Raw genomic sequence first — 26321 nt, forward strand, 5'->3', positions numbered from 1 at the left:
CTGAAATCACCTGGTTTCTGGTTTGGGGTTGCACAGCCCTGGAAAAGGACAGCACTACAGAACCTAGAAAATGCCTGAGGCGGCCCTGGGCTGAAGAGAATGAGGAAAAGAAGAAGATAAAATGGGTAGAATAATGGGTGGGAGAGAGAGAGATCTTCAAAGAGAGAAGCCAAATGAAAAGCAAAAATGAGCGTGGAGCCGATTTCTCCCCCTTATAAACAGGAGCATGTAGACACAGAAGGTACCACTCTCAAGGATCTGGAAGGCCCAGTTGCTGTAGAGGGCTGTTGGTGTGAGGGTTACCTCTCACCAGCACTGTACAAGGAGCCCAGCACACCACGGGAGGAAGACCAGACACACCCAGGAAAAGTACGTACTTGCTGAGTCAACTTGAGCATACCTTGGACTGGAGGGAACAGATGTCATCTTCCAAGAGTGCAGGCCATATTCTAGAAGCAGACAACCTTGAATTTCAAGAACACTCTTGCCCTTCCTGTCCCCTGACTCTCAGTTTTCTCTGCTACGAAAGAGGACCCAGTGGTGGCACCATCTCACAGAGATATGATGAGCATTACGTAGAGTTTATTAGCAGTGTCGCCTAGTAAATGATATCTGTTGTAAGAGGAGTTTATTGTGACTTTTTTTTTTTTTTGAGACAGGGTTTCTCTGTGTAACAGTCCTGCCTGTCCTGGGACTCACGCTGTAGCCCAGGCTGGCCTCAAACTCACAGAGACCCACCTGCCTCTGCCTCCTGAGTGCTGGGATTAAAGGTGTGCGCCATCACTGCCCAGCTGTGACAATAATTCTTGTCCCTCAAATTCAAAGCAACGTTAGCAAACATTCCACCTAATGCTGGGAGCAAACACTGTTGTAACTGGATGAGTAGCCTCAGGCAATGAAAGTAGGCTCTTAGCAGGTGAGCCCAGGAATAATTGTGTTGACCTTTTCTCTTCAAAATGTTAGCGTGATCTGCATCTCAATTTAGCCACGCTGACCAATTCTGGACACTGACCAACAGTGCTCATTCTAGTATCAGACCTTGTTAAAGATTCTCTTAAAGCTTTGGAGTGTATTTAATTTTTTTTATTACGTTTATTTGGGAGAGGGCACGCGTGTACACGGTACTCACAATGTGGGTTCTGAGGACTGCACTCAGATCATCAGGATCTTCAGCGTGCGTGCACCTTTTACCCAGATGAGCCATCTCGCTGGCCTTGCATTGGCCTTTGGAAGGCAGCCAAAGGTCATCTCGAGGGATCTGTCCAGTCCGCCACAGAGCCGAGGCAGGGCAGACCAGCCTTCAGAACTTGGCAGGTGGACATCGTCCTTGAGCAACATCTAGCCTGCTTTCCACTCTATCCACCCCGGAGCCTGGGTTGTCCAGAGATGTCTTATGGCCAGGACATTGCGGAAGTCCAGTCTTCCTAGCCAAGGACTGTGGCGAAACCTGGTGTGGGGACCATGGTGAAATTGGATTAAAGGGGGTCGTGTATATCGGTGCTAAGGAAAGATGGGGAGTCTTCGGCCACCAGGGTCCTTTGAAGCAGGGATGCTACCACAGAGGGCCATGCCAAGAAGCAAGCCGCCGGGCAGACTGCTGAGGACGGAAGTGCTAAAGGGCGCCTACAACATTCCAAAGCATCACATTATCAGGGTTCAGGACACTTTGAAGTTGAGACACAGGTTTACCCTTTGCCCAGCCTCAGATTCGTTGTGAAACTAGAGGGCAGTTTGGGTGACGGTAGTGGTTTTTGCTTGCTGACAGCCACGGGCGCCCTGGGACCTGCGAGAGGCCACGCCCACCGCGCGGCCTCAGAGGCGGGGTCGGCAGGACTGGGCGGGGCCTGACGGGGAAGAACCGGGTTTTGAGGGGGGCGGGTGAAGAGCACAAATAAAGAGGCGGGGCCTGAGGGGGGGGACGGACTGGAGCTGGTGGGCGGGGCCTGAGGGGAGCGGCGGGCCTGAGGAGGTGGGACAGGCCAGACGGGGCGGGGCTTAAGAGGCGGGAACGGCGCCGATGGGGCGGGGCCTGAGAGGAGCGGCGGGTCTGAGGGGGGGCGGGACAGGCTCGACCTGCGCGACCAGAGCTGGGCGGAGCTGGCGGGGAGGAGGGGGGCGGGGGAGCGGGCAGCCGGCCGCACCAGGAGATGGGGCGGGGCGGGGCCTGAGGACGGGGCGGGGCGGGGTGGCGCGGCGCGGCACGCGCACTACCAGCCACCCGGCCCTGCCGCTGCTGCTGCCGCTGCTGCCGCCGCCGCTGCTGCTGCAACTGCAACGCCGGTGGCGCAGCCCAGGGAGCAGCTGCAGCCGCGGCTCCTTAAATAGCATCGCGACCCGGCGCGGGGCAGTTCGTGGACTGCAGTGACAGCCGCCGGCAGAGCCGCCGGGGCAGCGGAGGAAGGTGAGTGCGCCAGCTGCGAGGGGCCGCGCGCGCGTGTCAGCCCAGGCGACCCCTAAGCCGGGGCCGTGACTCGAGAGCCTCCCCGCGCGGCTCGGCGGGACGTTCCGCTTTTTCCCTCCCGCCCCCGGCCTGGGCTCCGCGGCCTCGTTTCCCTCGGCACCGGGAGGCTCCGGGACCGCCCGGGCGGCCGCCGCTTCCGGTGCCCGAGCTGGGTTCCCCGCGGGCCGTGCGCGCGCGGGGCCGGTGCACCGGGGAGTCCGGGCGCGCCTCGCAGCCACCGGTCCCCGGGCTAGGGTGGCGGTAGGAAGCGGAGCCCTGCCCGGGCTCAGGGGCCAAGAGGTGGTCCTGCCGGCCGGGGACCCCTGGTGTCTCCGCCGCCTCCTCCCTTGGTGCCCCAGAGGCAGGGATTGTGAGGAGGCGCGCTCGCACCGCGCGTGGAGACGGACTGTCCCGGTGCAGCTCTGTGACGTGCCCCGGCGCCGAGCGTTCGAGGAGGGTCAGAGGCAGCGCCCGGGAGCCCGATGTCATAAGGAGAAATTCTCGCGGTGTCTCCAAAGAGGAGCGCCCACAGTCACTGCACACAGCAGTGATGGAGTCATTGATTTTAGGCAACCCGGCTTTACATTTTTTTTAAATTAGGGAGCAAACATGGTATTTCTCACCTTGAAGCATAGACAGCTAATGCTGATAGAGGACTTGAAAGAACACGTGGCTTAGATTCTAGAGACTCCATCTCATCAGTGCGTTATGCCAGGGCTTGCAAACCATCTTTCCACTCCACCCAAGATCATGGTTATGGAGCCTAGGTAAGAATGGCCATTATGAAAATGCCCTGCCGAGACATTTAAGCATCTTGAACTGTGAGTATGCCCTAAAGGACTTGACATTTTGTTATGTTTCTGGGACACGTTTGAACCTGCGATCTGTTTTTATCCCAATGGAAATTATTAGCATAACCCAAACAAACGACAATCATCCAGATCCTCGTAGTTGCTCTGGTTCTCTTCAGGTGCCTGTGACTGTTAAGTCCACCTGAACTTAAAAGTTTGGACTGGTGGTCTGCAGTGGGCAGGGTTGAGAACACAGCCGAAAGGAACCATCAGCCGGTAGCAAACACGGTGTGATAAGGGCGGAAAACAAGCGGGACCAGATCTTAGAAGATGTTCTTTCTTGTAGTTCAACTGAGAAGTCCCTTTCTGGTGTGCATTGAGATGAAAAGGTCTTGAGCCCCAATTACGTGGCTAGTGAAGGAAAACTCAAAGCAACACGCTTTTAACTCACTTCTGAATTTACTGTAAACAGACGGAACTTAAACAAACAAACAAGACTAGCCTCCCCACCCACGATTATAAGCATTTTGACACATTTCCTTCCTGTGTCTGTTATTTATATTTTGTCAGTGTTTTATTATCACGGCAGCAGCCTGACTGAAATCTCTGGGCCTTACACGTTTTGACATTTAACACATGGGCATATGACAAGTGCAAATAGGGGCAGGTTATCTATTTATACCATACGGGTACTTTTCAGCTACCTCCAGGTTTCCGAGTTAAGTGTGGAATAGTAAGTGCAAACCGGCATGCTACAGTCAGTGTTAATGTCTTTAGCACATCTTCAGTTTTGATGTGGCTGTCTAGTGCAGTGTGGCTCTGTGTTTGGAGTAGGGGCCAGGGGTAGGAGCAGGTGGTTTTGTCATTTACATGTAGAGATTTCTATCTTTCTCCCTGTGGCCTTTTTTTTTTTTTTTCTTGCCAGGCTGTGGGATAACTACAGTACTTTCTAGACGTTTATACTCAGTCATTTCAGAGGGTTTGTAAGATCAGTTTGACTTGTTGGGTAAGCTTGCCAATTGCTCCTTTGCATGCACTGTCCCTTATGACTAAATTCTCCTGGAGTTACACCACTAGAAATGTTTTATGGACAGCCTTGTTTATATGATGCTGCTGCAACATGGAAACTCACTTTAAGGCAGCTCACAGCTGGGAGTTTCCTAACCCCTCTTTAAGCCTGACTGTTCGGCCCAGCTAGATTAAGGTGCCTGAGTTTTTAGTGAAGGCCTTCGTGTCCAAATTGGACAAACATTTTAGGGTCATGGTGTACCTTTGGCATTATGGCCAGGAGGATGGTTCTCAGTACGCAGAGCTAATCTGAAGCTGCCGTGCTTGGGTTTAGGTTTCAACATCCTGGTACCTTGAGGGGCTGCTGAGAACTTTAAAGAAAATGCAAGCAAGCCCTAAAAAGTGGCAGCTGAACTTGATGAACTAGGCAGGAGAGGCAGTTTTACCGGTGTTGGCGATAGTGCTCTGAGAGGCTCATCTTCATAAAGTGCTGGATGTCAACGCCTAGGACGTTGTGGTTTGTGTAATTCTAGGGTAATAGGTAATATGGACAAGGGAAAGAAAACTATCCCGTGAATGAGCTGTGCTAATTTTTTCTACTTTGTCCATCCATCCTGATGTTTATAATTTCTTAACTGTTGGAGGCAGTGGTATTCAGTCACTTGTAACCTTTGAGGAATCAAGCTGAGGAGGGCTGGGGGTTGCCCCAGAGTGGTCCTTTTCCTGTTCCTTGGCTGGCTGGGAGGGATGCCACTTGAACCTGGAGGTGTGTGAAGGCTGTATTCCCTTAGGATAGGAAGGGCTGCTGGAGAACAAGGTATGCCCTGTGTCCTAAGTCTGAGATTTCAAAACCAGTGGCCGAATTCACATAGGAACCTGGGTTAGTTCTCTTTATGGATTATTTGCCAGTCTTCAGGTTTTAAGTAAAAAATGAGAAAGCTGTCTCAATATCTAAATCAAAGTGTACTTTTGCTTTTTTATATTATTAAAGTGATACATACTTGTTATTAAACACTAGGACGTATAAAACTAAAAGTCTTGAAGAAAGCACATCTGAGTTCATTTTCTTCCAGTTTTATAAGCAATTGAAAAACAACTTTAAGGCGTATATTGTCATTTGAAGTTGAACATTTTGACAATTCATTTAGAAAAATTTAACCTTTATTTTTATTTTATGTGTACGGATAATCTGCATGCATGCATGTCTGTGTACCACATTCATGCAGTGCCTGCAGAGCTGAGAAGGAGGCCTTGGATCCCCAGGGACTGGAATAACAGATGGTTGGGGACTGTCTGGTGGATCCTGGGAATCAAACCCAGGTCCTCTGGAAGAGCCACCGATGCTCTTAACTGCCAGGCCGTCTTTCCAGACTGACGAGTCACTTTTAATCCCCCAACTTACAGAGTGATCCTTCTGGGTTTGTTTTCAGTGAGTTTTGATGATGACTCCTTTCAATGTATTCATTTCTCTCTTTCTCTTGACTTCAGAGCGGTTTACCAAGCTCTTTTCTCTAAACACATGTATGTTTAAAATAAAACATGTTCTTAAAAAAAAAAAAAACAACTACTTATGGTTTTATAACTAATTTGAAAACAATAAATGAATAGGTTTTAATGGGCTTTGGGGTTCATGTGTTTTAGTGGAAAACTGTTGAAATAAGGATTTCATGGTTTGGAAAGATAAATGGAAAGGAGGTAGGGCATCAGAGAAGTGCGGTTTGCCCTTTAGAATGTTTCCCCACTTGGGGTGCGACTTCTGATAAATGTATTATCTACCCATTTGCAGAGTTTTGGCTGCTGTAGAAATTGGCACTCTGCACTCAGGCTTGTTGCTGGAGAGCATGTCTGGAGCCACGCGGTCAGACCACCACTGATGAAGCCGAATTAGGAGAAAGCCGCTGCAGGACTGGGTTCTTCCTTTAGGCTCAGCCGTCGGGCAGCTGAACAGGACCAGTTGAGGGGCAGTAGTGCCAGTACTCCCCGATAGATTCTGTTCTTGGTGCGTCAGAGATGTTAATTCATTAGCCTCCCCAGCAGCCCTGTGAGGCAGGCCCTACTCTTAGATTCTATGATAGTGGTTCTTCCTAATGCCGCGACCTTTTCATACAGTTCCTTATGTGGTGATGACCCCAACCATGGAATTATTGTCATTGCTACTTCATAACTGTAATTTTGCTACTGTTATGAATCGTAATGTAAATATCTGATAGGCAGGATATCCGATATGCAACCCCCATGAAAGGGTTGTTTGACCCCCACCCCCCCCAAAAAAAGTGATCTTGACCCACAGGTTGAGAACTGCTGCTCTGTGCTATTAAGAGATTAAGTTGCCCAAGGCAGGATTTGAGCCGAGGCTGCTGCCTGGCTTTGGGGCCTGTGCTCACAAATGCTTCCCTCTGCTGTCTCTGGAGCTAGGGTTCTGAGGCTTGGGAAGTTCCTCTCTACTCATCTAGTGACAAGGCAGTTTCGTCCGTTCCTTGTGTCTCATTTACACTCAGTGGTGAATGTTCTCTTTGTCACACTGGAGTTCCAAGAGGTAACCGCTTGATTCAGCATAGTGGAGTGTGTGATTGAGATCATTTACTGCATAGCTATGACTTTCTGGAGAATTAAAGAGTAATTAAAAATTAACAATCGTCTGCCTTTGAACTAGGTCTTGGAAGCCTGGAGCATAGTTGGGGGTGCATGATCAGTGAACGTCCTGAGTATTGGAGACGGCAAGTGGGCACTGGTTCGTAGCTTAGCACAGACTGTGGAGCCAAGTGCTTTGCTAAGAGATTCCCCTCACTGTAACACATGGGTTTGCTCTCTGCTGTGTATCTGGGGAGCACTTTTACCCCCTTCTTGGCACGGTCTAGTGGTAATGTTGAAAACATAATAGACAAGAGAGTGGAATCCTCCATATTCGGAGCTGTGGCATCGTTCGGTGATTCTGCATCTTTCCTGCTGAAAGTACAGAGCTAGCAGATACAACAGGGCAGCCGTGGGTGAAGGCAGGTGTGAGGAGCATGGGTGCCATCCACACACGGTCACCTCTATCTCTTGGCACCTCAGCGTCTCTTCAGACAATCCCCGACCTCCGAAACAGCCAGGCTTCCTCATCCCACTGAGGCAGGAGCTGTGGTGAATGGAGAGTATGACTCAGTCAAGGTTACACAACCTGCCTTCCCCTCTGGCCATCTCTCTCTCTCACACACACACACATATGGACTTTGTTCCTGAGCCCCATGCCTGTTCGAGGAATGACTGGCCCCTAGGGTTGCCTGCCCTTGACTTAATGTCCTGAGACGCAGGCAGTCAGCAGGTTTCGTCTGCTTATTGTAATCTACTCTCTGTCCAGCACTTCCCAGCATGCACCTGTTTCTGCCTTGCAGTCTTAGGAAGTTCACAGTCGGTTATCTCCAGTGTAGGCAGCAAAAAGTTAAGGTGAAAACAAACAAACAAACAAACAAAAACAAATCTGAACATGACAGCACCTGGTATCCCAGCCCTCGGGAGGCTGAGGCAGGAGAGCCACTGTGAGTTGGAGGTCAAGCTGGGCTACATAGTGAATTTCAGGCCAACCTGGACTAGAGAACAAGACTCCATCTCAAAAGTGAAAAAGAGAAGGAGGTGATGATGATTAGGAAAGAAGGAAGTTTTTTTCTGAAGCAGAACTCCAGGGCAGAATCCCTCAGTCCCAAGTCTTTATTTAGTTAGCCTTTCAAGGGCTTCTACATCCTGACTCTAGGGTGCTGTTTTCTCTGCCTGTCTCAAAGATCATGAAGCGGGACTTAGGGACAAGACACTAGGTGCTTGGGGCTGAAGGAACTATGCACCCTAAGACTCTGCAAGCTGTCCAGATACCTGAGTTGCTAGCCTGTATCCTGCAAGGAGGCACAGGCCTCGAAAACCCTGTGTGTCTGTATCTTCATGGGCCTTTCTATATGTTGATCATTTTCTCAACCTTTTTCCTCGGAGAGCTGTTGCTCAGAGGTAACTCCCTTTTCAGACTCTCATACTTTGGATCCTTGAGTTCTCTGACCCCCAGCCAGGATGCAACAGCAATCCAGCTGGTGGCTAAAATGTTGAAGTTCACTTAGACCAGTTAAAAAAAATGCCTGTGGTCCCAAGTGTCCCAACCCGTAATTCAGAAACTGGGCATCTTCTTCAGTGGTTATTTAATATTTTGGTGAGCATTCTGCCTCTGATTTGCATGCTTCTGGGCATGTGTGTGTATCTTTCATCCTCATATGAGCACTTCAACCATTCTGTGACCTCTAGGTGAGAAGGGGACCTGATCATTGTCATTTCCATATTTCCAGAGTGTTCCTGGGCCCTGGACTGGCCTGAAGAGTTATTGAAACTAGGTATTGTCCTTGACTTGTGTCCCCAAAGCCAGTCAGTGGGCAGGGTCTGCTCATCCTCATGTACTCTCTGAACGATAGCACCCAGCGGGCACCTGATCCTTGTTTTGATTCTCAGCACCACCAGCCAAGTCTAGAGTCTGCCGCCTCCAGCGTAGAAGGTGAAGGCTCTTAGTTAAAACAAAAAGAGGGTCGGGGTGCTAGGAAGAGGGGGATAGCTGCTTTTCCTGAAGCCAAGGTCTGATCAAATCCTTCCTCAGCAGAAATAGTCACGGCTCTCCACAGTCAGGCCCCAGGTCTCTTTTTAAGCTTGTCTGTTGGGGGCCTCTGTAGCGTGGCCTCAGCTCGCTGTCCCTCAGCCAGCATTTTATACAGTGCCTTACCCCAACAGGCCCTTCGTAGAGTCTTCATGACTGATGGAAACTGGGAGACATTAAGATAATGGCCCCTGACGATAATACGCATTATCTGCTCTGCTAAACTAGATCTTAGCAATTAAGATGAAGGAGTTGAAAATCTGTGGACCACAAGGTGCGCTTCCTGGAGGTGAACTTTGGGTTTCAGAACACAGCTCAGGGGTTTCTTTCCTGTCTGTTGTTCAGCGAGGAGGAGAAACAGGTGGTTCTGGGCTTCTCAGGATGTGAGAGGGAGATTAGTGTCGAATTCTGGATAATCTTGCATAACTGTACTGGAGTCGTCACTTACCTGGTATTCCTACTTTAAAGGTGTGCCTTGTTTCTGTGCCAGGACGGCATTGGTCAAATAGGTCTCTGTTCCTTCTGTGGGACAGTTACCCACATTGTACCTCAGGCAAGATGTGAGGCATCATAGTATGTGGAGCTGACAGAGACCTTATACGTCACCAGTCCGACCAGGCACCCTGGAGAGGACAGATCCAAAATCCAGAGGGTGTAGCTGAGCAGTCCAGAGCTCTGGGCTAACCTCCACAGACAGTGCCAGTCTCTTGTTCTTTCATGACATGACTTGGAGATGAATTCGGGAATGCAGAGTGTAAGCAAGGTAAGGATACTTGGCATTGGAGCTAGGGTAAAGCTGTAGGATTCCCAGCCCAGGGCGGAGTTCCTCAAATGTGGCCAGCCTCTGAGGCTGGCATGGCTCTGTGGCCTTAATTCTCCTTGTTACAGACCAACCGACCCAGTCTTGTGGTCTGGTGACAGTCTCCAGCATGCGTCTTTTGTCCAGCAGGTGATGGTGGGTGTCTTTATCCTGTATGCTATGGTCTCTTTGGCAGGTTCTTTGATGCAGCAAGCTTCTTAGGGGCTCATGTATTGTTGCCCATATGAGGGAACTGGTGGCAGCTCTGGCAGAAACAGGTGCGCCTCACCAGGCAGGTGCCAGAGAGGATCGTTTCTAATAGGGGTTACGTTTACTCTGGGTTGGGGGGCAGCTAGACCATGTAATAGAGTGCAAGATGGAAATATTAGAACTATTTTAGACACCCTTTTGTTTTTCTTTAAACCCAGATTTGATTCATAGCCATAACTATCTTAGAGGATATGGATATAGTTTATGAATGAGAGCATGTACAGGTGCATTTATTCATCACTTAGTGGGATGTGTTAGAAGAAGTAGAGAACCAGAAAGTTGTCCCCTCAACTGCCAGCTTGGCATTTGATCTCTGAGGGCCACTTTTAAAAAGGTGACTCAGTTTGTCAGAGGGGGATATAAACTGAAACTTATCTCTGGAACTAGGTTCCGAGCCTTGTCAGAATGTGTCTGACTTTAGGGGAGTTAGTTAGTAAAAGCCAGAGTGCTTGGGGATTTTGTTCTCCTGATTTGTTAGTGTGAAAGCCTTAATTAGACAGATCCTTTATTTTCTCTGTGGTTTACAACCACGTCTCCTGAGGCTTGGGCTGGCTTGGTATATAGTGGGTGGTCAATGAATATTTGCCAACCGAATACACGGGACCTTTTTCTTGCATGGAAATTAAATATTGCGCTGGACTGGCTGCTTCAAGTCAACATTTAACTTGGCTCCCTTTGTTTAGCTCTTGGGGCCGTTGGCAGGGTAGACTACGTGTGCCAGTTAGGCTGACTGCCGCCGCACAAATAGTTTCCAGACCTATAGAGTCAGAGGACTGTTGGCACCTCAGAGTGTCTCCTGAGTGACGGGATGTGTGGGCTTTGCTTTCCAACCGTTTTAAAAAGAAGAGCATAGTAAAACAATATTAGCAAAGTGTTAGCTGTGATCGACGCTGACTGAAGGTAAAAAGTACACGGTGATGTTATTGTACTGTGTGGACTCTTGAATAGATATGGGAACTTTTGTAGCAAGAGTTTAAACTAACTATAACGGGAATGTAAGGATCCCCAAACTAATGTAGCCTGTTTATTCCGAACAGGTAACAACCAAATTTGGCATTTTTTTTTTTCTTTTTCCCTCTCCTTGAAATAGTAGGTTATTGGTCTGTATTCTGTAATCTTCTGTAACTTAGATTTGTTTTGTTTTTAGCTTTCCTAAGCCAGTCACTTCTTAAAGTTACCTGAACTCTGTGTAATTTTAGCTCGTGTCCCATGGTGTCACTGATACCTCTCATGCCTTCTCATACAATGAGCAAAATCTTGCTTCATCTGTCCTCTGTTTCGCCTGTTGCTTTTCCTAACCTCGCTCCCTTCCACAAAGACCTAGGGGCCCATGTTCTTTAAAGGTTCCGTTCAATTCCAAGGAGCCTCACAACTTCAACATATTTTAAAGATTCTGTTGGTTTCTGCTTTTTAAGTTACCTGTTGAGGTCTGTTAAAATGCCAAGGTGACTTGTCTAACCTTGGGAGTAGCTGGCCTTCCCTGGGTGGAAGTCTGTTTGTATTTGGTTTGCAACTCCCACTGGGTTGGGCTAAGCCATTTCTCCCGTTGACGGTTACTCTGGAGCCTTATTCTATTTTAAGAGGTGTCAGTAACCCTACCCAACCTGTGCCCTCTTGAGCCTTCTTATCCAGGTCACTGCTATTTGATAGCTGTGACCTCTGAGTCGCTGGGCCCTGTGGGCTCCTTGAGGACAAGGACTGAGTCTCTTCTCTCTCCCATACTGACCTAGGCCCTCCGCAAGGACGTGACTGACTCTGTAAACTAAGCATCCGGGGTGAAGATGAGCCTCCAACAGCTATTCTGTAACCTGCTGACAGGAATAGTGTCCTAGGAGAGAAACCCAGTCTCCTGGCCGCTGAGGCTGCCAGTTCCTAACCCGCGCCTAACTGCCTCTTGCAGGGCTCCTGCCTGCCTCCTTGCTCCCCATATGGTTTTCATGGGTGTCTCCCTACCCCCACCTGTCTTTGACTGTTTAGATTTGGCCCAGGTCCACCTTGGCCTCTGCGCAGCCCTCTGGTGGCCTCCAGCCCATACATAGTGTTCTCTACCTGCCAAGTGCTTGCAGCAACAGAGCCCTACCCGTTTCTTCCTACCCAGAGGTTATCCCCAGCTGTCTGGTGTGTGACTTAACTCCTGCAGGTGTGTTTGTCTCCACTGTTCTCCTGAACTCGTGGAAGGTGGAAAAAACATTGTTAGGGCTCCATCGTCCTAGCAATGACCTTCTGTTTGCAAAGTTTTATGTCCCTCCAATGTTCCCTCAATATTGTTTGGTTTGCAATGAGGCCCTCTCTGAAAGGACACTTACGTGGAAGTTGCTCCCAGGGCTGGTGAGGGCCTGCGCCAGGGCCCAGCTCAGGACAGACAGGGAAGGCTTAGCTGTGTTTTCTGGAAGAGCTTTATAACCCATCTGTCACTCCTTAATAAGGGCAGGTTACCACCCTAAATCCTTGTGTAGCAGGTAGAAAATACATAAATACAAAAGAATATCAACCAACCTGAACCTGGCCATACCTTGTTTATCCTGAGAATTGATTGAAAATATAGTTAGTGGTTGATAGGGCAAATTTTATGTTATGCATTTACAATTAAAAAGCTGGGGGGGAAGCCAAATGTAAAGCATAATAAAATAATAATGAATAATTAAACACAGGCCTACTACCATAGAACGGCTGGGTTTTTATGATTTATTTTTAAGTTGTGGTGTGTGTGTGTGTGTGTGTGTGTGTGTGTGTGTGTGTGTCTGCATGTATGTGTAGGTGACTGCCTGTGTCCACAGAGGGCAGAAGTGTCTGTCTGTCTAAGTGTCTGTATGCAAGTATGTGCAGGTAACTGTCTATGTCCATAGAGGGCAGTGGTGGTGTGTGTCTGTGTGCCTGTGTGTGAGTATGTGCAGGTGACTGCTGATGTTAACAGAGACCAGAAGGGTGTGTGTGTGTGTGTGTGTGTGTGTGTGTGTGTGTGTGTGTGTGTGTCTGTCTGTCTGTCTGTCTGTCTGTATTATGTATGTATAGATGACTGCATATGTCCACACGGCAGAGACATTGGATCCTCATGGTGCTGGAGTTACAGGTGGTTCTGGGAACAGAACTTGATATGCTTTTAATCACTGAGCCATCTCTCCAGCTCAGAATTGGTGGTTTTTAATGTTTTCCTCCAGTACCTGTTACCTGGGGTTTCAAGGTATGGATAGAAGCCTGTTCATTTGAGCTTGTTGACAGGATGACTCCATCATCCTTTTGTCTTTGGGGGGGGGGGGGAACATGGCTTTTTTGACCAAAGAGGAGCAGTTTCCCACTGGTCCCACCCCTTTCTTTGTGCCTGTAGGGCCCACACAGGTAGGGGCCCTGCTCATGACATGCAGCTCCTCTGGGCACAGCCGGGACCTGGGATGGGACCCTTTTGCATTTGAGTCCGGAATCCTTTCCACGTTTCTATGCTGTGCAATTTCCTAGTCACTACTGGAAGACACAGGCTTTGGACAAAACCCCTGAGGGGGCCTCGAGGATTGGATAGGTCCCTTTCTGAAACACAGGGACCTTACTTCCTCCTCTCTGCAGGCCCTCAGCGAGGACTCTTCTTGCCCTGGCTGTGGTAGGAGACATGGAGTCCCTTCACTTGTTAAGCTCTCTCCCTTCTCACGGTGGGGTTTCTCACTCCTGATTTCCTTTGTAAGGTGGAGGGTCTGTCCTTGTGGGGTATTTTCGTAGCCAGGGGAATTTATTTCCTCCTCTACCTGCCGCAGTAACAGGCTCTACTTGTGTTGCCCAGCGTGGTGAGACCATGGTGTCACCCCCTCAACCTGCATTCTCGTGGACATAATTAGGACTCATCCTTGGGTCAGGTACCATCTGACAGGACGTGCCCTGTCCGATGCAGTTGATGACCGGAAGTTTAATCTTCAGAAGCCTCTTCTGTCTGCGTCCTCAGGGAGAGTTGGGTCAGTCTACCCATTGCGTCCGCTGAAGCTGATTGACTGAGGCGGCCCCTCCTGTCCAAGTCCGCTTCCTTCCCTAGCCGTCATCAGTAAGCACCCTGCTTTGTTATGACATCTGTACAGAAATGGAGCAGGGTTAAGTCGATCGATACTTAAGTGTCTTACCAGCTTGTGTTAATTATATGTGATGGGTCTTATTACGATATTGTCATAGATGTACAGAACATGTTGCAATCATAGTCATCCCTCCCACCCTCTTTAGTCTCCTTCCCACTCCCGGGGATCCCCTTCCTCTCCCCACCCAGCCCCTCCCCTACTTTCCCGTGTTTTCCTGACCCGATGAGTTCCATTAGGATCGTTTACAGCAATGTGGGTTTGTTCAGGGGAGCATGAGAGCCTCATCAGTGGCTGTACCACTGAAGAAAACAACCCCCTGCCCCGTCAGACGTTATTCATCTGTGTATTAAATAAATATGAAGACGAATGGAGTCATCTTGCTTCCCTTAGGAACATTCTTCAATACATCTGACTCAAGTTTAACCTTGTTTGTCCTACATAAAAGCCTTCCCATGACCTAGGTATCTTCCTTAGGAGTCTCCAGACAGACAGGTCCTCTTTGTGTCTGTGTGGATGGAGCAGGGGCGGGGAGGGGAGTGGGAGCTGTATGTTGTGTTGACTGTGAATAGCACGCTGTGGGGAAATGCTGGACAGGTCCTCTAGTCAGCTTCCTTTATATCTCAGAGGGCCGCCCACACAGTCCTCTCAGTGTCTGGAGCATGCTCTCCTCACCACAGCCCTGTGCTGCCCCGGCTCCAGGGATAGAAGCCCAATGTGTTTCTCTGCTTTGTAGGATTCTGTTTTGTCATAGAAAACTCACCTGGTGTGGCACCCTGGGAACCTCCTTTCTTCTTTGCCCATAGAATCTGCGCCCCTGTGGGCAGCCTTGATCGTCTTAAACTGATGAGGAGTCACATCCTTAAGTACCCCAGGACTGTTCTGTTGATGTTGACAAACTTCTCAGGAAGTGAAATGTTTGGAGACACATAAAGCAGCATGGGGATTCTGGTCATCATCCTCCCAGCCTCTCCTGCCACTCCACATCACCTGAGACTCCTCAGATGGGAGGGAGGGAGAGGAGGGGTGCTGAAGTGTGGGGACACCCCGGCTATCTCTTTCCTCTTCAGAGTCCCTGTTGTGTTAGCAGTGGATTGCAGTAGATCGATAGTCAGGAAATACTCAGGGAATATTCAGCAAGTACCTGTTTTGCTCTGGGCACTGTATTAAGCACCAGGGTAGGAGGGGAGAGAAGGAGCTCCGTAGGTACCATACTTCCTGAGTGTCTAGCAGGAAGCACCAAGTACTCACAAAGGCTGCAAAGGAAGTATCCCTAGAGTCCAGCTGGAGGATGAGCTGTTTATCAGCGAGGAGATCCTGTAAGAATTGGTTAGAGAAAGTGACCTCTGACCTGTTCGGGTAGGATTTGGACGTCATAAAACAGGCCTCGGGAAGAGAGTGAGGAAGAGAGATGCAGAGCAGCACAGGCTAGAGGGAAGATTTGCTTTAGGAAAGGCTGGGTGTAGAAAGGGCAGGTGCAGACGCTCAGACTCGGGGACTGACGCAGCATTACACATGGAACCTGTCCCTGTTCTGGTGCTGGGACAGAGACCCAGCCAAGTGTGGCCACCCCAAAACCTCTGATCTTGTCCATGGAGGAAAGTTTTGGGCACCACTTCCCAATCTCAAACTCCGCTCTTATTACTGTTCACCACTCATCCTCCCAGGCCCCCAAAACTCCGCTCTCCAGTTCCTTATCCTTTATTTCCAGTTATTTCCCAAATTTCTGCTTCTTATAAATTATTTAGAATTTTCGTTTGGTGGTGAAGCACACCTAACGTCAGAGTTACCATTGGAACTGTTTTGAAGTGTACGGTTGCCCAATGGCACTGAGTTGTGTAAGCATCACCACTGTCCAGCCCCACACTTTTCATCACCCCAAACAAAACCCCGGCAGCTGTTGGGCAATGTGGCTCATGTGTCCCTCTCCTGCCCCCAGCCCCCGGTAACCTCTGTTCCACTTTCTGTCTGGGAAATCGCTGATTCTGTGTACCTCGTGTAGATAAGCTCATATTTGTCCTTCCCTTTGGCTTATTTCGCTTAGCTTGGTGTTTTCTCCATTCGTTCATCTCACCTTGGTTGTGGTGGTTTCCTGGTTTTCTTTGAAAGGCTGGATGCTGATCCGTTGTATATGTATGCCTGTGTACGCCACAACCTGCTTATTCGTTCGTCGGGTGATGGGCATTTGGGTTCAGATACTGGCTTTTTAAAGCGTTGTGTATGGAGGCATTTTGTCATTAGCATCACGGCCCCCACCCCTGCCTGGGTTCGAGTCCCTTTGCCTGAGTCACGGTGTTGACCTCTCAAAGTCTGTAAGCTTTGACCTCAGCCTGGGTTTTGGCTACTTATCCTTCCTTGAGTGGATTAGGAGCAGGGAATGTCCTGTTCTTAGATGGGCAGTAACCACCTCACGCAGTAAAGAAAGGCCATTGTGAAGATTGACATTTGGCCGTGTGTGTACCTGCATAGTCTAGGGCCTGCTGTGCTGTAAGTGCACAGCCGACACTGGACTCTTACGAGCATTGGAGCTAGGGCATGGAGAGATGGCTCGGGGGTTAAGAGCACACGCTGGCTGCTCCTCCAGAGGTCCCAGGTTTGGTTCCCAGCACCCACACGATGGCTCACAACTGTCTGTGACTCCAGTTTTAGGGGATCTAACACCCTGTTCTGCCCTCCAAGGGCTCCAGGCATGTACATGGTACACATACACACATGTAGCCAAGCAAAACACTCACACACATAAAATAAAAATAAGTAAGTTTTAAAAATCGTGACTCAACAGATTTCCCCGAATACCTTCCTTCCCCTCTCCTATCCACCCTAACTGTCAGTTTGTTCCAGGGTCATCTGTCAATAGTGTTAGACCTAAGTGGGAGTGGCTTGTCTTTGTCTCGGCTCTGTCCCCACTTTGGAGGGCCAGCCTATGCTGTTACCATTGCAGTTCCCCTGAAGGCCCGTGCCATGGTCTCTTGTACTGCTGCCTTGTTTTGCCCTCTTCCTGTGTTTGTGTTCCAAGTCTCAAGAGCAGGGCTGAGTTCTTCTCAGTTTGTCTAATTATTTCTCTAAGTAGGAAATTATTCTTGTACTTGATTACCAGGGCAGGGTTTTCTCCAGTCCCTTACTCAGTCTTCAGATTCCAAGTCCCACCAGTGTTCTCATATGGTGAGGTGTGCTGTCGGCCACTTTTTGAGCAGCATCAGGTAGAGCAAACACCTGGCCCTGAACTCAGTCTCAGGTCCTTGTAAAGTAACTGATGGACTTTTTGTAATGCAAAGAAAAATAACACAAGCTAGCTAATTACTTCTTGGCGTTTGACCTTCCAAAGAGAAATGTTGACTATTGCTCTAAGAGACTTGAAAATCACTTTAAAAAGCAATCAAGGTTATAAATATGGATCCATAATCAAATGTGTTCCTGTAACCTGGGGAGATTGTGTTTAGTGATAAATGCATACATGATTTCAAAAATGATTCAACTCAAGTTAAATGAAAGGGAAGACTATGAAGATACTTCACAGAAAACTGTAGGTCTGAAGTGGTGTAGTTCTGAAGTCCCAGAACTCTACTAGGGAGGCTGAGGCAGGAGGATTAAGGCCAGCCTAGGCTATATAGCAAAATAGATAGGTAGGTAGATAGTTATGTATGTAGATAGGTAGGTAGGTAGGTAGGTAGGTAGGTAGGTAGGTAGGTAGGTAGGTGGATGGATGGATGGATGGATGGATGGATGGATGGATGGATGGCAGGAGGATTAAGGCCAGCCTAGGCTATATAGCAAAATAGGTAGGTAGATAGTTATGTATGTAGATAGGTAGGTAGGTAAGTAGGTAGGTAGGTAGGTAGGTAGATTGGTGGGTAGATGGATGGATGGATGGATGGATGGATGGATGGATGGATAGATAGATAGATAGATAGATAGATAGATAGATAGATAGATAGATAGATAGATAAGCAAGCCTAGGTAATATTTCCGAAGTAATTTAGTTTGTCATTTGACTTATCTATATATGAGTTAAATGAATATGAAATTATTATGAACAGATATTTGACCAGTCCTATCTGCATCCCTAAAAATGTATCGTTTCAAGTTAATGTACTACATTTGGGATATTTTGTTGGGGTGTTGCATATGTGATAGTTGTGACCTAAAGCCACTATTATGACCTTACTCTTAGTGGATAAAAGTAGTACCTCATTAATTTTATTTTAAATGCTTTGTGTGTTCAGTTCTTCCTCTGAGAACTTTAGGAGGGATGGGCAAGAAGCCTGAGTATAGAAGTACTCAACTTGACTCCAGTATTTCATAAAATAAATCAAGCTTTTAAAAGCAAAACATCTCTGCTTTGTTTCTCCTTTAAAAATCTTCGTGGAAATTAACTTGGTAGTCCACGGGATCAGTCACTTAAATGACAGCTAAAAACCCCATTGGTCTAAGGTCTATTATAGTTGGTTGAGAGGAAAAGCCCTAAAGTGATAGGTGACAATGATGGATTCTCTGTGGATCCCCTTGTATCTTTGTGCACAGGATCCCAGAGTCACCTCCCCACCCCCCACCCCCCCCCACCCCACCAAGTGGTCCTCTGGGTTAATGACGTGGGCCAAAAGAAGTGAGCATGTTGGAGATTCCCATGGCATGGGTTTTGGCCAGCAGTCCCTGCCTCCCCTCTCCTGGGGACTCCCATTTGTTTGGTCCCCAGTACTTTCTCCTCTGTAGGGGCAGCCCCACTGTTCTTTGGTTCCTAGGCTATGGCTTAAACAAATCTAGCATTAGGTGGTTTGCCAGACCGGGTGAAGGAGCACGACTCCAGTGACTCTGGAGTGGCAGACTGAAAGACCAGCAAATGGCCTAGCTGCCACCCTCTTGTTCCTCCTGGGGCCTGAGCTCTGCCCGGCTAGTGCGGGACAAAGGGGCCACTTTCAGCCCTGTAAATAGCTTCTTGTGTCAGGGGGAGGAGGTGGGGCCGGGAATGGCAGCAGCATGCCAGCTTGGCTTGCGGCCTTAAGGAAAGATGTCAGGACTTCTCAATTTGCTGCTGTCAGGCAAGTGTGCGATTTGTGTGGGTTTGTTTGAGGTCTGCATTCCTCGCAGAGCATTCCATCCAACTGCTGTTGCTCAGATGGATGGGAGCTCGAGGAGCGTCGGGAGGAGAGAAACGCGCGGGATCTAGATCACAGGAGAGAGTAAAATGCTGCTGTAAGGGAAAGAATTTGACTTTGCAGAGTTGCAGGAGTGTGTGCGTGCGTGCATGCGTGCGTGCGTGTGTGTGCACATGTGTCCGTCCTCATGAGTCCCTAGGGAGAATGATGCCCTTGTGGGTCACCTCTGGCTCTGAGCTATGGGTTGTTTTGTTTTTTTATAATGCAGACACAGAGGTGAACCTTTGTGGACAATGGGTACTGAACCTACGTGTTCAGAGACCAGGGAGGCAGGATCGATGGTAGCGTTTATGTAAGACATCGAGAGTTCAAATGGATTTCAGGTTTGAGCTTCTCCTAACACCAGTCAATATTACTGCTGGAAGGACCCTTCTGTCCTGTTCTCTTAGCTCCTAACTTGGAGCAGGCTGAAGGGGACTGGGAGTCCATGTGCAGCTAACCCTGTGTATGTTCTCAGTGAGCAGGTCAGGGGGCAGCCAAGAGGAAGAGCAATTCATATGAACTGGGTTTAGAGTCAGGTTAGTGTCTCGTTCTGACAGACACCTCAGAGAAGCCTTTTCTGTGTCCGGCTCTGGTTTCCTCGGGGTCATTTTCTAATGAGATGCAGAATATGAAAAACTCCCTGAAGCACCGGGTACAGCTAAATGATGCTCCCATTCAAAGCTTGGGCAGAGGGTCCTGGCATTTCTGGTTTTGACGGTCTTGCTATCCAGTTCTCCCTTGTTACCTGTCTCTACCCACATGTACCTAGAGGCATCCTCCATTCTTGTTCTTCGCTGAGTTCACAAGGCTCTCCTGGACTATTAGTTTCCTGTCACTCTGTGGTTTTGGACTCTTGTGTTAGCGGCATTTCTAACAAGCCAGCTGAACAAACGCTTGTGGAAAATGTCTAGGTTTGTCGTCTGTATTTCTGTGTGCTACATGTATGTGGGTGCCACAGGCCAGAACAAGCTGAAGGCCCCTGGGGCTGGAGATGCAGGTGGTTGTCAGCTGCCCAGTGTGGGGGCTGGGAACTGAACTTAGGTCCTCTAGAAGAGCAGCAAATGCTCCTCACTGCTGAGCCGCCTCTCCGGCTCCACGGCTCCACGGCTCCACACACGTTTTCCGTAAGCAGGGAAGGAAGGGTGTGCACAGGAGCGGCTGTAGCCGAAGGAACAGCTGGCCGTCAGCAAGTCTGTGTGTTCCGCTCTGAGACATATGTCTTCTTCCTAAGACTTTAAGCCAACTGAATCGTGTTATTAGCAGAGAGCAGTGTGATGAATGTGCCTGAGCTATAAGCTCTGCTAGATGCCGATATGGAAATTTGCTTTCGGAAAAAAAAATCCAAGAAAATTCCCAACAGAATACCATTGGCTTAAGAACACAATGTGTCTCTTAGTTCTAGCCATTTATTAGGAAGTGCTCAAAGACCTATCGAGGACTGAATCTCAGATATGTATGGTATCTGTCGTCATAGAATGGCTGTTTACGGTGTCTTGTTTGTTTGACTGGAAGCCTACCTCTACATTTTACACATCTGACTACCTTTTCCTTAACAGCATTGAGTAGAAGAAGCAAGGTTTATAGTGCGGTCAGTGCTTGATGTTTGTTCTTGACAGAACTAAACGATGTATTCTCTTCTTCACGCAGAGTTTCCGGTGTACAGCCTTACCAATGTACACGGTAGAGTTGGTCTGCAGATTGGTACCTGGCTCCTAGCATGGATTAAATGGCTATTGCTTGTCATTATCCCCCCACTAAATGTCAGAATTTGGCTGGATTTAAATGCTTAGCGTGACAGATTAGCACGTAATAAGATGTTCTTGCATACATGCTATTAATATATAAGTCTCAGAAGGTTTTTTAAAACATTTTTCTTCCCAGCCTTATTAAACTTTCTTTGCACAATGCACTCTATATCTTGGCTGCCACTGCTTAAAATAGAGAAGTTAGTCCTCTTGTGTGAGACTCTATTTGTTGAGAGATGAATTGGTAGCCTCACTCAAGGATGTAATTCTACTGTATTCAACTCCTATAAATCCACACAATCTAGATGTTATAAAAATTACTCCCCAGACACTGAGGGAAGAAGAGGCCATGGGTGTGTATACAAGGGGTGGATAATGCCTCCTCTGCAGACTCAAAATGATGAAGGGCCGTGGAGACAAGTGGAATAGAATGGTTGGGGAGCAAGGCAGGTTGGCATGTTAGATCAGAAGTGTGCCAAGTTATAATACTGTTTGTGCCGGTGCCAATGAGACCTGATTTCCTCTGCTCATCCTTGAAGCCTCAGTGTAGGCTCTGGGCCTCAGAAGGGCCCTTCTGGATGCTTAGTGGGCTTTGCTCATTTCATTCTCTTCCTCCTTCGGTGGTTAACCCATTGAGTGGCTGACTTGATCGTTGGCACTGTCTTCCCAGCTCCTGCCCAGTACAGTGCTTGGGTACACCCTCAGCACCCAGATCCGCAGGAGGACGGGAGGAGCTCAGTTCCTGTGAATACACTGAGAACAAATACTCTTCCAGTGTATCTTGGTATCTTTCTCCCCGAGCTGTCTCATGGTGGTTAGACATACCACCCAGTATCCTAGCCTTCATGTCAGTGGTTGAAAAGAAACCTATCCATTGTCTCCTCTTATGGGAAGCTGAGCAAAATGAAAACAGTGTCTGTTTGAAGAACTGCCCCTGGCAGCAACCCTCCCTGATGTTGGTCCCTGCCCATGGGTGGAGCAGTGGGGTGACTCTATGCCCAGCTGCTCATTGGCCCATCCTCCACCCTCTGTTCCCCTGAGAAGTCAAGTATGGATTTTGTCTGCTAGTTACCTTTAGCCCAGTGGGCAGCAGGGCAGGACTCGGCATGTGACTAATGCCCTGAAAGACCTTGGCAGGCCTGGTACGCACCCGCTGAGCTGCCCTGGCCCCCACCCCACCCCCACCCTCACTGCCCTTTTCTGATTCTGCTGTGGTGTGTCACCTAGCAGTCAGCTGTCCGTGGCACAGATGGTGAGTAGGCATGGCTGCTTTCTTTCCAGAATTAAAATCTGAAGACACTGGCCTATCTGTTCTTTCTGTTAGCACGTTAACCTTGAGGGGTGTGTGTGTGTGTGTGTGTGTTTGCGTGTACATGACTACTCTTGCCCTGAGCCATGATAGCACAAGCCTGAATAAGCTGAGCTCATGTATTATGATGTTGGGTCCTGTCATAGTCTTGGTTCAGAAAAGCAGCTTGATATTCTGTTACTCTGTGGGGGGAAAATAGTATAATCGTGTAGATTTGATTTAAAAGGATGATTTCTATATTTCAAAAAGATATTTCCAGTCCTGTGACCTAGCTTTCAAAGGAATGTATGCTGTCTGAACTTTACCGGAGTGAGCACTTGCTGAGTGCTGTGGAGAGGAGTGCAGTCTCCCGGATTATTTCTTATTTCTTCCTGTGCTATGTGCCAGCCTTGAGGCACATAGCACATTATTCATAAGCTTTTAAATTAGAACTGTTCCTGCTCTCTAGTGCACACTTAATTATTTTAGACTAGTCTCTACATAAATTGCTTAGAAGATGCAATTCGGGGCTTTGGTATATATTAATGTTCACCTAATTTTCTTCTGTGTATCTTGGCTTCTTCTTTGGGCTCTGTAAAATTGTAGGTAAGCATTTTTATTACCACAGTAACTTAGTATCCTGAGCTTAGGACTCATCAGAGAGCTTTGGTAGAGGAAATGATAATATCATCTAACATTTATTGAGTAATTTCTTGTGTGTGGCACAAGACACAACATCCTCAGCTGTTGATGGGAATCCTTCAGTAGTACTGAAAGCTCACTGGAATGGGTACTATTCCCATCTCCGTTTATGGAGACACAAACCAAGGTTCAGCAAGGCAAAAGAAGCTGTTCCCACAGCCAGGAGAGTACAAAGGTTGGCCTTGGTTCCAGAGTACAGTCTTCAATACCGCTTTACCTTTCTCTCAAATACAACTCCATAACCCCTCTCGAGACTTCAGGTGTTTGTTTTCAAGTTTATGTGTACTGATTTATTTATTCAGTTTAGGTGTAATACCTTGGGGAATATAAAAGAAAGTGATCTGATTAGAACTGCTGATTATGGATCTCCTGACATTTATAGCCACTTGTGCTGGGAAGCTGAGAGACATGTTGAAATTGAGGCTGGTCTGTTTTACCAGTTGGGAAACGTGTTCTGGAATCTCCTGGCAGGAGCAGCTCCTCCTGACCCTTAGGTGGTTTGGGCTTGTTCACTCTTCTTCACTCATGTTAACCCCTTGACAGTGAAGGCTGAGTGGAAGGGAACAAAGATGTCATTTTCTTCTTTTCTGAATCACTTGAGCATTATATGGCAAGAATTCTTTAAGTTTAATGTAGTTAATGAAAACTTTGTTATATGCAATATAATGGGGAAATGGAACAAAAGTAAATGACTCAAATGTTAACAGAAAAATGAGATTTGACTGTGGAGAAGACCTGGACCATTTGACTCTGGGTTTAATGGCTGGATTGAGCAGCAAGCCATGGCACTAGTGATTGGTCTGTGGGAATTCTGGAGAAGTGTCCTGCTCCCTGGACTGAACATGGCATCTTTTCTCTTCTAACAGAATTCCACCTAAGGAGCTACCAACACAGGACCATGGAAGTCCATGAACTGTTCCGGTATTTCCGGATGCCAGAGCTGATTGACATCCGGCAGTATGTGCGTACCCTTCCAACCAACACACTCATGGGCTTTGGAGCTTTTGCAGCACTTACCACTTTCTGGTACGCCACGAGACCTAAGGCTCTGAAGCCACCATGTGACCTTTCCATGCAGTCCGTGGAAGTAGCGGTAAGTGGAGGCCTGGCCTGTCTTGTGGGCTGACTCTTCATGTGCCCTGATTAGTTTTAACTTCGCTGATATGTCTTTGAGGAGGACAGTTTATAAAGAGAAGTTGGTGGTGGTAAACACATGCAGAAGCCATATACGGGGCAGGGCATGGGGACGGAAAACGTGAGGTAGGTTAGTTGTCCTTCCATAGCTACATTGAAGATGGTCCCAGAAATCACATTGAGCTTCCCTGTGCTACTAGACTCCATGCGGGAATAGAACATTCTGCCCGGAGAAAGAGAGAACGTAGAGCCTTGTTCCGTAGGGAAGATGTCACTGAGAGCTTGACTTGTGGCACATCTGATCGCTGGAGCTCATTCTCACACTGTTGAAAGGGATGCTGAGGTTTGACTCAGGTGAAGGCTGTCGTCGGCCCTTAACAGAATGTCGTGGCTGCAGTGTTTAGGACAGGGCACAGGGAGCCAGCACTCAGGAGGCGTCTGTGCTTGGCACTGTGAGTTCCAGGTTGTCTGTGGCCCTGGGCAAACGGAAGGCCACGAAGTAGCCATGAACGTGAAAGCTGGCGAACGTGATAAGGACTCGTGGGCGGGATGGCGTAAGGAACCTCTAGACCCTCCTGCCCTGAATTCCCTTCCCTACCACTCCTGTGTCCTCCTCTTGATCTCTTCCCAAATTTCACAGAGCGCGCAAGTGATTGACAAGGCCGAGAAGCCAAGTCCTCAGGGTGCTTTGGCTCTTCACACACACTCCACTGCACAGCTGCTCCCTCTCCTCTGCTCTGGTCAGAATGAGCTGTCAGCATTTGTTACTTTCAACACAGAAAGAGGTTGGGAAACACAGGCATTTGCTGCTTTTGGACGGAGAGGTGAAAGGTCCCCTCACCTTTCCCCCAGTTGGTTGCTGTGGCAGACCAGTGTGCCCCTCCGCAGAAAGCCCTGGCTAGACTAATAGTTTGGGGATGCTAATTTTGGGGTTTTGTTTTAAATGAGTCCTGGGATTCGCTAATGCGAAGTTCTTAAAATATACCAAATAGGTCGGTAATTTGTGACCGATACAGGCAAGGTCTGTCTGAGAAAGCTGGGCTCTCTGCTTCATTTCCATGGGGAGGTGATGGCGTTCCACCCAGCTTACCACACTCCAGTGAGGAGGATTCAACTTATCCTGGAGTCGGTGTGACTGTGTGGCATTCCTTCTCTTCTGCATGGCAACTGGTACAGTGGGTGTCACTATCAAGGGGGTAGGTGACAGGTACCGAGTTTAGACCCCAGTAATTCAGCAGCAACTCTTGGAAATACCCATTTCTCACTAGAGGAGACAGTGCGTGAGTGGGGACACTTGCAATGTGGTTTTTTTTAAAAAAAGATTTATTTATATTTTTATTACGTGTATGAGTGTGTGTCTGCATGGATATATGCACACCATATTGCATGTAGATGCTCTCAGAGGCCAAAAGATGATGTCGTATCTGGGACTGGAGTTGTAGATGGTTGTGAGCTGCCAGGTGGGTGTGGGAACTGAACCCAGGTCCTCTGAAACAACAGAACATGCTCTTAAGCACTGAGCTGTCTCTCCAGTGTGTAAAGTTCCATCTTAGCATGAAGTGATTGTTCCTGATTAAAGTAATTACACATGTTCTCTGAAGAACAGTTTAAAATGACAGATAAACAGAACACTAAAATTATAATTTTACTGTTCAGTATATAGGAGTTCTGATTCTTTTCTGTTTATAAGAAATAGATTTAGATCTGAGTTTCAGAATTCAGTGATCTTAGGAATAATGGACTTGCTTTGCTTTTTAAAAATTGAAATAAAATTTTAAGTTTAAACATAGTTGGAGTCTGTAGTTATAGACTCATTATAGGGAGTTATATACTTAGTCGTTATAGACACATTATAGGGAGTTATATACTCAGTAGTTATAGATATATTATAGGGAGTTATATACTCAGTAGTTATAGATACATTATAGGGAGTTATATACTCAGTAGTTATAGATACATTATAGGGAGTTATATACTCAGTAGTTATAGATACATTATAGGGAGTTATATACTCAGTAGTTATGGACTCATTATAGGGAGTTATATACTCAGTAGTTATAGACACATTATAGGGAGCATTGTTCTATGAAACTCTGTTAGCAAGAAAGACAAATACCACTGATTTCTTGAGGTATTCCTGACACCTGGCAACTGTTTTGAGCTGTCTCTCAGGACAAGGGCTGTTGTGTTGTTCCTGCTTTGAAAGCAAGTGAGTACCACTTGCTAGTCACCTGCCATTTGGCCCTTCCCCTGCTCCTCCCAGCTCACGCAGTTTCGATCACTTCCCTTTCTATAAACTTTACATGGATGTTAAGATGAGGAGTCCACACTTTGGTTTGGATACTTCTCTTCCCCGC

General features: G+C 47.9%; 1 protein-coding gene across 3 annotated transcripts in view; it reads left to right on the forward strand.

Moving 5' to 3' along the window:
- The first annotated feature begins 2281 nt into the window (after positions 1–2281).
- Acsl1 (acyl-CoA synthetase long chain family member 1) overlaps positions 2282–26321 on the forward strand; it is a 66243-nt gene continuing 42203 nt past the window's right edge. Inside the window, exons 1-2 of one of the 3 annotated variants that reach the window (XM_059244913.1) lie at positions 2282–2401; positions 23697–23923. In XM_059244913.1, coding sequence (XP_059100896.1) covers positions 23729–23923 — 195 coding nt within the window. In that variant the 5' untranslated portion in view covers positions 2282–2401; positions 23697–23728. Of the gene's footprint in view, positions 2402–2918; positions 3262–23696; positions 23924–26321 lie in introns of those variants that run through there. The other 2 variants (XM_059244914.1, XM_059244912.1) reach the window with 2 other exon arrangements.

The sequence above is a fragment of the Peromyscus eremicus genome, chromosome 17 (assembly GCF_949786415.1).
Source record: "Peromyscus eremicus chromosome 17, PerEre_H2_v1, whole genome shotgun sequence".
Lineage (NCBI taxonomy): Eukaryota > Metazoa > Chordata > Mammalia > Rodentia > Cricetidae > Peromyscus > Peromyscus eremicus.